Source organism: Micropterus dolomieu, linkage group LG07 (assembly GCF_021292245.1).
Source record: "Micropterus dolomieu isolate WLL.071019.BEF.003 ecotype Adirondacks linkage group LG07, ASM2129224v1, whole genome shotgun sequence".
Classification (NCBI taxonomy): domain Eukaryota; kingdom Metazoa; phylum Chordata; class Actinopteri; order Centrarchiformes; family Centrarchidae; genus Micropterus; species Micropterus dolomieu.
Window position 1 is genome coordinate 31,266,042 of NC_060156.1, and position 10,043 is coordinate 31,276,084.

Genomic DNA, 10,043 nt, shown 5'->3' on the forward strand with positions numbered 1-10,043 from the left:
TATATATATATATATATATAGATAGATAGATAGATAGATATATAGATAGATATATAGATAGATAGATATAGATAGATATATAGATATATATCTATAGATATATATCTATAGATATATATCTATAGATATCTATAGATATATATATATATAGATATATATATCTATATATATCTATAGATATATATAGATATATATCTATAGATATATATATATAGATATATATATCTATATATATCTATAGATATATATATATAGATATAGATATAGATATAGATATATAGATATATATATGGAGAGATATTATTATGGAAACTGAGTTTTTGAAAAAAATAAAATTTAAAATGTTGCTTGCAGCAGTGATTTGTGTATCTTCCCAGGCTACAGAGCACTCAGAGAAACTGGAGAAAGAGCTGATGTCTTTAGAAGAGATAGAGGCTGACAGTAGGTGAGTGGTGGAGAGTAATTATCTCTGACTTCTTGTTGTCATTTAATCCTCATGACACAACACAGCACCCTCTGTGATTTGTGTCAGTCCTCAGTGGATGTTTCCTCCTTCATCCCCAAAAGCTGCCTGCTTGTCTTCAAAGAATTATATAGCAGTGGATATAAGTAGTTTCTAATAAAAACAAACCAATGATTAATGTTAATTTTACTTAAAGGCACAAGTATTAGGAGGCTAAAACCTATTTATGGGTTATTTATTTATTAAGGACGATTGTGTTGTAGTGAGGACATCAGGACTCTCATCAAAGTTCACATTTCTGTGTTGCTATAATACCGACAAACAATGTTTACATAATGCAATGTGCCCAATAACACAGTATAAATAAAAGCTTTTTATTGTTGAGCCCTAAGGAGGAAGCGGATGAAGACCAGATTTGTGGTTACATGGTAACATCCTTATGGTTGAGTCTCCTCCGTTTTCCTGAGTCATAGCACATCACAAACATCTTCTCATCATTCCTTATGAGAGTAATATATTTTTTATATAAAATATAAAATGAAAAAGAAACCTTCCTATCACAGTAGACAGTTTATTTATTATAGCTTAGAATATTGGAATCTGAACCAAGATTCGATAATAATAATAAATTGAATTTGTATAGCGCTTTTCAAGAACTCAAAGTCGCTTTACAGAGCAGATAAAGAAACGTAAAAAAAAGGCGGGACTGGAAAATGGTGAGGGACTCAGAGGTGCGGATTTTATGGGGGAGGGAGTTCCAGAGCCTGGGAGCTGCCCTGGAAAAGGCTGATAAGTGGAATCACAATCCATAAAATTGAAACGATACTCAACCCGACTTAAAGGTCCAACAGAAAGAAGGCCATCTCGGCATCCTAGAGGCTGCTGAGCCTGGTTATGTTGCCTGCTCGCCCGGCACCGGTGTCGAGCTGGAACCGGGCTCTCTACCAGCGGCAGCGTAATGTTGATTGAAACTTTGGCAACAAGCTAGCCAACAAAGCTAGGCAGCAACCGACGCAGGAGCACTTACAGTAACATTAACGAGTGTATTATCTAGTAAGTTTGCTATTTATAGCTGTCTGTCAAATTTCTGGCAGATTTTTGCTCGAGTCTACAACTTTTCTAACACAGCCAAACATCAGTCAAGCACAACAACACACGCAAGACACAGCAAGCAGCTAATACATTATTACTGACTAGTCCAACAGAAAGAAGGCCAGCTCGGCATCTGTCCTGATATCCATACTGAAGATACAGAGCTAGCTTCTTCCAAAGACCTTACATTCTTTTTGCTGTTTCTTATAGCTTGCAATAATAACTGAATAAATTGTTATTTATTAGAGTGATCTTAGAATGCGTTACAAGATGTGCATTTTATCTCTTGCTATCTGTATGTTTAACCTTGTGCTGCTGACATCACTGACTCACATTCACATGACAGGACTTGATTTAGACTTGTGCCTGATGAAAGTGCTACGAAAATGTTACTAGTTCCAGCTGGTAAGATTGACTGGTGCTTATTCAAACATGAGATCAACATGTTAAAGTGCCTGTAGATTAACATAAGGGATGCATGTCTGAAAGGAGCTAATGACTGAAAAAGCTAAGTTTAGTGTCATGGTATGTTTCTGAAGGGATATTTTCAAGGCTGAGTTGGATATATGCATGCTGCAATCCAAAAATCCAAATCTGTCTGAAGTGCTGGGATGAGGCCAAGAGCTCTGCCCTTTGAGACACTCGCCATCGTGCTCATGGACACTTGGGCAGTTTTGGACATACACATACAGGCTGTTACAGGGGTGAAACCTGTGGTCTTCGATTGATGGCACAGTCTATCTAAGAATGTTTTGTTCTGTTGAACAGCTTGCTGGAGAAGCTGAGGGCTCTGGTGACAATGAATGAGAACCTGAAGCAGCAGGAGCAGGAGTTCCGCACACACTGCAGAGTCAGTACATCAGCACTCACACATGTATTGAGATTCTACATCCTGTAAATGCTGCCTGGTGTTCATACAGAAAACATGATGAAAGCATGATGAGTTCCTACTTGACAGTAAATTGGTGCCAATATTCTTTTTCATGTGTGAATGTTATGTTCAGGAAGAGATGGCTCGCTTGCAGCAGAACATTGAGGAAATGAAGAGCACATCAGGACAGGATACAGAGGAAGAAAAGGTACACGTCCAGTTAGAATCTAACACAGCTTATTTATTAGACATAAAACAACAGTTAATGAAGACTGAGTAGCATTCTCTTCATGTTTGTTTTAACTGTACTCTTTTTCTCTCTCAGGAGAGGAACCAGCTGATAGACAAACAGTACAACACAGACAGAGAGAAACTGCAGAAGATCCGTCTGCTCATGGTAATGACTTCATATAACATAACACAAGATTAGATGGACCTGGAGTTAACTCTGTAGGCAATTAGGTCACAGCAGCAGATAACAGACTAGTGATTAGAATGAGACAAAGTACTGAGTACTGAAAGTAATACAACAAATAAACAGCCTATTCATGGTATAATGTTCTGTTTGCAGATGAGCTTTGCTGGTTATTCTCAGTAGCAGGTGAAAAGATGAATGTCACTGTATTAATGCTGTTGTTTGTTCTTTGTTTACTATGTTATATCTGACAAAGAATTCTGTTAACAGCAGAATTGTCACCTTGTCTGGAAGGGAAAGCAAGACAGACATGATTTGGACCATAAAGACACATTAAAACTGTCCCCTGAAACCAAAATAAGGATATTAATTTAGTTATGTTCCGCCTCTAACACTAAGTGTATTATCAGTAGGGGTGTGATGATACACTTAGCTCATGAGACGAGACACGATATTGTTTTAACTGTATTTTTGCAGGGGCATTTTGAAATGTTGCAGACACTGAAATTAACTTAATTTTCACTGCCTGCCAGGCAAGTCTATGGGTTTTTTTGTCTGCCACACTTTGAAATATAGCCTATGCGCAAAGTGAAGCAATAACATTCAGCACATTTAAGCATCATTAAATGTAAATGTTTATTTTATATATGTATATTATTACACAAAAACATTACAATACAAAGTATCCATGTCTTTCAGTACATGACAACCACTCTGCCTTACTAAACAAACACTAACAACCAGGTATTTCAAAGGTTCTGACTGATGACAAGAAACACAAAGTTCACCATAGTTATTATACAGTCAGTGCTCAATACACAACACAGTTTAACCCCCAATGAGTCCTTATATCTTGTGGAGATTTGAACTGAATCTCCACAAGATATCTCAACAAAAACCTACTCTTCTGGATCCCAGCAAGCAAACAAAAATATACTGAGTTTCAATACAAAAGCTTGCGTCTAATGCACAAGCTTTGTGCCGGTGCTGCTGGCAAGCTAACTGGCTGTCACTCAGGACGAGCTGGGCCTCTTCCACTAGTGGCCACCATAGATACAGTCTGTGTGTGTGTGTAACACTGTGAAAATGAGTACTTCAAATATTGATATAAGCATTATTCTATTGTATATATTTCTACATATTTTTACATTTGTTGGGTACTATTTTCAGCGGCGGATGAATGCACTAGTGGGTGTTTGGGGCAGTGACATACTCTAGAGCCCTGAATATGTTTAATAGTTGGATCCATGGCTCAGAGCAAGAGGAGACATCCGGCTGTGATATACAAAGTACTTTGTTAGCAGGATGCATTCATTCTTTGTTTGGGATTTGTAAGTACTTTTTGTTGCCATCGTTAAAACAGAATATTGGAATTTGGCAGGCTTAAACAGAATATTGATATTAACAGTCTGCAAAAAGACTGAATTGCAGGCATTCCAGATTATTTCACTAGCTGATTCTACATTATAACTGATCAATTTATTAATGTTGTGGAGGATCGGCAGGCATATTAACATTTCATGTGCTACTATTGTGTGGCACATGAAATGTAAAAAGCAATAGAACTCTACTTTATAAATCAGTTACAAGGATGAGGGAATTCTCCTCTTTGAGCTGAATTAGTCAGGACTTTCCTTCACTCTGTGTAGGCTCGGAGGAATCGTGAGATCGCCATCCTGCAGAGGAAGATAGACGAGGTGCCGAGCAGGGCAGAGCTGACCCAGTACCAGAAGAGATTCATCGAACTATACAGTCAAGGTGGGTTCCTCCTCCATATCTGGTCTAACCAAGTTTTGTGCTCAGAATCAGAATCAGCTTTATTTGCCAGGTATGTGTACACATACAAGGAATTTGACTCTGGATCGTACATTGCACGTGGCTGATTAGAGACAGAGTTACTGGGTTATTGCACAGGAATTGTTCCTGACACTGTGAGGCAGAAATCAGCTGTTCATCAGAGTGATGGCTTGTGGGAAGAAACTGTTCCTGAGTCTGTTGGTTTTGGCGTACAGTGCTCTGTAGCGCCTTCCAGAGGGGAGGAGCTGGAACAGGTTGTGTCCGGGGTGAGATGGATCTGCAGTGATGTTTCCTGCCCGTTTCCTGATTCTGGAAATCTATAAGTCCTGAATGGAGGGCAGGTTGGCACTGATGATCTTTTCTGCAGTCAGTCCTGACTGTCCGTTGTAGTCTGCTGGAATATAGTGGATCCCAGAAACCTGAAGGATTCCACAGCAGACACAGGGCTGTTGAGTATGGTGATGGGGGGCAGAGTGGGGGGGCTCCTCCTGAAGTCCACGGTCACAGTTTTGAGCGTGTTAAGCTCCAGGTTGTTCTGGCCGCACCAGAGAGCCAGCTGATCAACCTCTCGTCTGTAGGCCGACTCATCACCGTCCCGGATGAGGCCGATGACCGTTGTATCATCCGCAAACTTCAGGAGTTTGACAGATGGGTCTCCTGAGGTGCAGTCGTTGGTGTAGAGGGAGATGAGCAGTGGGGAGAGCACACACCCCTGGGGGGCGTAAGTGCAGATAGTCCGGGTTTCCCAGCCTCACTTGCCGACTCCTGTCAGTCAAGAAGTCTGTGATCCACTGACAGGTGGAGGCTGGCACAGTGAGCTGGGTGAGTTTGGTGATGAGGATGTCCGGGATGATGGTGTTATTTCTATATTCTGTTAGCCCTGTAGGCAAACTGTAGGGGGGAATGCATTCAGAAAACAGTCAACGTGCCATTCTCCAAGCAGAAATGTCTCAAAAAGTAGAAACAAAGACATTAAATATTTTCTCATTCTTGTGCCTGTCAGTTTCTGCAACACACAAAGAGACCAAGCAGTTCTTCACTCTGTACAACACGTTAGACGACAAGAAGGTTTATCTGGAGAAGGAGGTAAGAATCCACAGCAGCCAGCTGTTAGCAACACAGGAAGCTATTGACAGTATAATGCCATGTTGTGGTAGAATTTTGAATTTAGCTTTGTTTGTAATTTTAGCAAATCTGTCCAGTTTGATTGTTATAGTTAACACATTAAACTAGTAAATGGTGAAAGCCACCAGCAGACAAATATATATTCTTAATATTAATGAGAAAGAAATGTGCTTTCTTTTCTGTAGGTGAATCTGCTGAATTCTATACACGACAACTTCCAACAGTAAGTATAAAAATACACTCGTCTGTTGTATGTTTGTAATATGAAACGCTGATGTATTTGAGTTTTCCTGTCACCCAGTATGTATCTTAGTTTTGTTCAGTGAAAAAGCTCTGTTGTAAAAACTGCTGTACTGTTGTCCAGGGCCATGTCGTCTTCAACAGCCAAAGAGCAGTTCCTCAGACAGATGGAGCAAATAGTGGAGGGAATCAAACAGAATCGCATCAAGGTATAGGTCTCAGGATTTTTCCACTATTTACGACCTGGCTTTTATTTTCAGAAAACAGGACTCACCAAGTTGATTGTTGAGATCTGGGAACAAACACGAGCAGCCAATGATGTTTCAGCATGAAAAAGAATTATCCAGGGGCCAAGTTTAACAGTATTTCAACAAAAACTGCTGAAGCAATTATGTGACACCTGCTTCCTGCACATCTGCTTTTCCAGATGGAGAAGAAGAAGCAGGAGAACAAGATGAGGAGAGATCAGCTGAATGATGAGTACCTGGAGCTGCTCGACAAGCAGAGGCTCTACTTCAAAACTGTAAAGGACTTTAAAGAGGTGAGAAAAACAATGAAGTATCAGCTTGTGCTTCATTAGTTATGGATGAATTAAAGGACACTTCTTAGGTTACTTAACAGCTGAGAGGTGTTGGTAGGTAGTCAGTATAAAATGACTCCTTGTTTATGTGATGAATGTGACAACCAGAGCTACGCAAATATCTGCAGTGACATATTTACCAAGTTTCTCAAAAATAACCAAAAGGTTTCATGTTTGAAACAGGTGCAAAAAATCAAATACAATATATGTATTTTAAAAAATGGTTCAGTGAGTTACTTGTGGTTTTGTCCTATAGTTCAAAACCACACCAAAGCTATTTTTTAGACCGGTGTGTTTTTTAACCGTAAACTTGTAAAATTGTGATGGAGACAATCTTTCTGAACTACCTGCAACATATCTGTCTCGCACCTTCTTACTTCGTCACTTAACAGCTGACATATACATCAGTACAGATACAGAATGTGATAAGATAAAATCGGTCCATATCAGACATGCTGATGTATGGGGAGAGTTGTAACAACACCAATTCCACCAATAAGAAATAAGATAGCAGTTAGGTGATCATTTCAGTATGTACCTACTTCCTCGGGCCTGGTGGTTCTCAAGTCTGGAAACAGGCACATTCAGAATATATAGAGGAAAAACGGATTTTGAGGTAGTATTTTTTTTTGACCAAGACTATATTTTGTTTAGTATCTATACTGCTGCAGATAGAATGGTTTGACTTATATTAGATTGAAATATAGTTTCTCAGGCAACATGTGATGCCTGACAACAACCACCAACATGCATTTTTTCCTTCCTAATTTCAAACCACTATGCTAATACAGCTAACTAAACAGTGACTGATAGGGGTGGGGTGGGGTGTAACACGTCTTTAAAAAGTGTTACAACCATACCCTATACATAAAACTAGGGACTTTCTTGATATTAATATTTTGTGTCCGTTGCAGTCTGGGCCCACCAAACCTGCACTCCAGGGTTACCAGTATCCATTTTTCAGCACTTTGACCATTACTTCTCATTCACATGTTTCACATGTTGGCGTGCGTATCGGCATTCCATCTTTTCCATAGTGGAGTACAGATATGTTCTTTAATTAGGTACATTTTAGTATTATTTGTTAAGCATACTTTTAAGTAAGTTTATTCTATAGATAAATTTACATACACATACTGTACATGCGCGTGAGTCAGACGTATTCTGTTACGGTGAGAGAGAAACATTGTTCTTCTTTATTACTACCTAAATAGTTTAGTAAAGCATCCCTGGATGAGATGTTTCTGTTTTTTTGTCACCAGGAATGTCGGAAGAACGAGATGCTGCTGTCCAAGCTGAGAGCAAAAGGGGCCTCTTAGCACTGGTATGACTGGTATGGTTTTTTGATATAAATGAAATGTGTAATCTATATAAGCTGATCACACATTAACTGTACATGTACAGAGTTTTTCTTTTAGTATTCCACTTTGTTTCATCACGCTTCTTTATGGCTAATATGGTTGGAAACCGACACTTGGGACTGTGACCCTGTGGGAAGAGTCCTGGCTATTACATTTACACTGTGCTCTCCACATGTGCCAGATACAGCTGACTGAGAAACGCAAATGCCTTTCATTGTTCAAGTGAAAACTAGCTCATTATTGTTTTATATATTTTTGCATAATCTTCAGCTATGGTGTGATTGCAGCACCAATAACAACCAAAAATGATCACCATTACTAAATTATATGTAGAATATATGTTAAATATGCAGGAACACTGTAACAAACCTATAAATCATGACAGTATCTTTAATATCTGACAGATTTTGCCCTTTGGAACTGTACTCACAGGGAGCTTAGATATCAAAGCTAGTCAGAACTGTATATGTACTTATATATGTATATTATATGTACTTTACACATTTAAAGCTGTACTTGGCAGCTGCACTAGCTGTAACAAAACAAATACACCCATGTCTTCATGTTGATCATAAAGTTGGTCCCATACCTACTGAAAGAGACGACTAAAACAATTTCAATTTCCTGAGCGAGTTGTTTGCTGCTGTGTCATTCGGGGAGTTTTATGAACCAGTCCTTAAATTGCATCATAACATGCTGATGTGTTCAGATTCTCAGTGCAGCTTTAAACTTTACTCTGTGTATTAAAAGTTCTTTTCCAGTTATGCTTTTCTTATGTGCCTCTGAAGTTTGAATTCACCTCATGTCTCACATTTGCCTTTGTCATCATCCAATGACCATGTAGAACCAGTATTTAATGAATAAAATAATCTTTCTATTAACGCCTTTGCTCTTACTTATCTCAGATAGGGTGTGTTGTTTCAGACACTGTGTGCTGAATGAAGTCAGTGTACTATCAGAAGTCACCACAATATTGTCAAGTCACATAATGAATCTCCTGCGTATCACCAAAGCACTTCAAATCTCCTGTTGCAGATGCACAAGCTAGCAAATAAACATCTGTTCTAACAGAGCGACCAGGATTCCCACTGGTCCTAGAAAGTGTACGCCAGTCTTAAAAGCTAACTCTACATGGATATTCCAGGAAATATTTCAGGATTTATTAGAACATGTTAAATCAGATGATGGTTAACCTAGCAGGGTGAACAGCAGCATAAAAACTTTGTTTTGAAAGTTTACACCAGGGCTACAGTGGGACAAATGAAAACAGAACAGCTTGTCTATTGACAAAACAATCTCATAACAAGGTCCATTTAGTAGCTGCTCTGGAGTTCTTGATCGTATCATAAGATATTCCTTAAAAGAAAAGAGTAGTCTGCAGATTTAGCGTTGAATTCCTTCTCCTGCATGGTTTACTGATGAATCATTGTCAGATTCACGATGGACTGTTTATAAAACAAAGAGAAAAATCAATGCAGCAGAACCAGATATATCAGCTTTCATTATTTCACACTTTCTTCTTCCTCATCAGAATCTTGCATCTACATTACCCATAATGCAATCCAACTGCAGACAGCTGGTTTGGAGATTCGGGTGTTATGTACTGGCCTGGAATATAGCCTCAAGGTGGTAACCTCATACTGAGATGAGAAGTGGGTTCCTGAGATCTGTTTGAAAGTGACATCTCCTGAAGCACTTTAGTAGACTTCACACAGCTCCCTCTGGAGACACACAAGGCTTTATACAACTTGTTTCACATATGCAGTACTACTCCCCAACACCTGGAAACACACTTTGATGTGTAAAGTCTGTGAAGTTTAACACATGCAATTGCGTTGTTGTCAATGTAGTAAAAAAAAAAAGTGTAGCATAGCTACTTTACTGTTGATAAAAATTCTGAATATTAATATTCAGAATTATTAATAACAATTCATCTCTCATTTTTCGGGGCACCACCTAAAGATTTGCTGTTCGCCCAAGGCTTTAGGAACCTTAAGTATAGCTTAATAATTATTCAATTATTTCCTAGTGATCAGTTAGTAGTAATTGCTTAATTATCTTAAATCAATCTAATAAATCAGTCAATCTCATATCAAAGG

General features: G+C 38.8%; 1 protein-coding gene across 1 annotated transcript in view; it reads left to right on the forward strand.

The window, feature by feature from the left end:
* The window catches only part of ccdc93 (coiled-coil domain containing 93), a 31,442-nt gene extending 22,617 nt beyond the window's left edge, over positions 1-8,825 (forward strand). Inside the window, exons 14-23 of the mRNA XM_046054100.1 lie at positions 378-445; positions 2,324-2,405; positions 2,560-2,634; positions 2,752-2,823; positions 4,491-4,599; positions 5,642-5,724; positions 5,949-5,986; positions 6,128-6,212; positions 6,431-6,544; positions 7,846-8,825. Coding sequence (XP_045910056.1) covers positions 378-445; positions 2,324-2,405; positions 2,560-2,634; positions 2,752-2,823; positions 4,491-4,599; positions 5,642-5,724; positions 5,949-5,986; positions 6,128-6,212; positions 6,431-6,544; positions 7,846-7,902 — 783 coding nt within the window. The 3' untranslated portion in view covers positions 7,903-8,825. The remainder of the gene's footprint in view (positions 1-377; positions 446-2,323; positions 2,406-2,559; positions 2,635-2,751; positions 2,824-4,490; positions 4,600-5,641; positions 5,725-5,948; positions 5,987-6,127; positions 6,213-6,430; positions 6,545-7,845) is intronic.
* Positions 8,826-10,043: the final 1,218 nt, after the last annotated feature.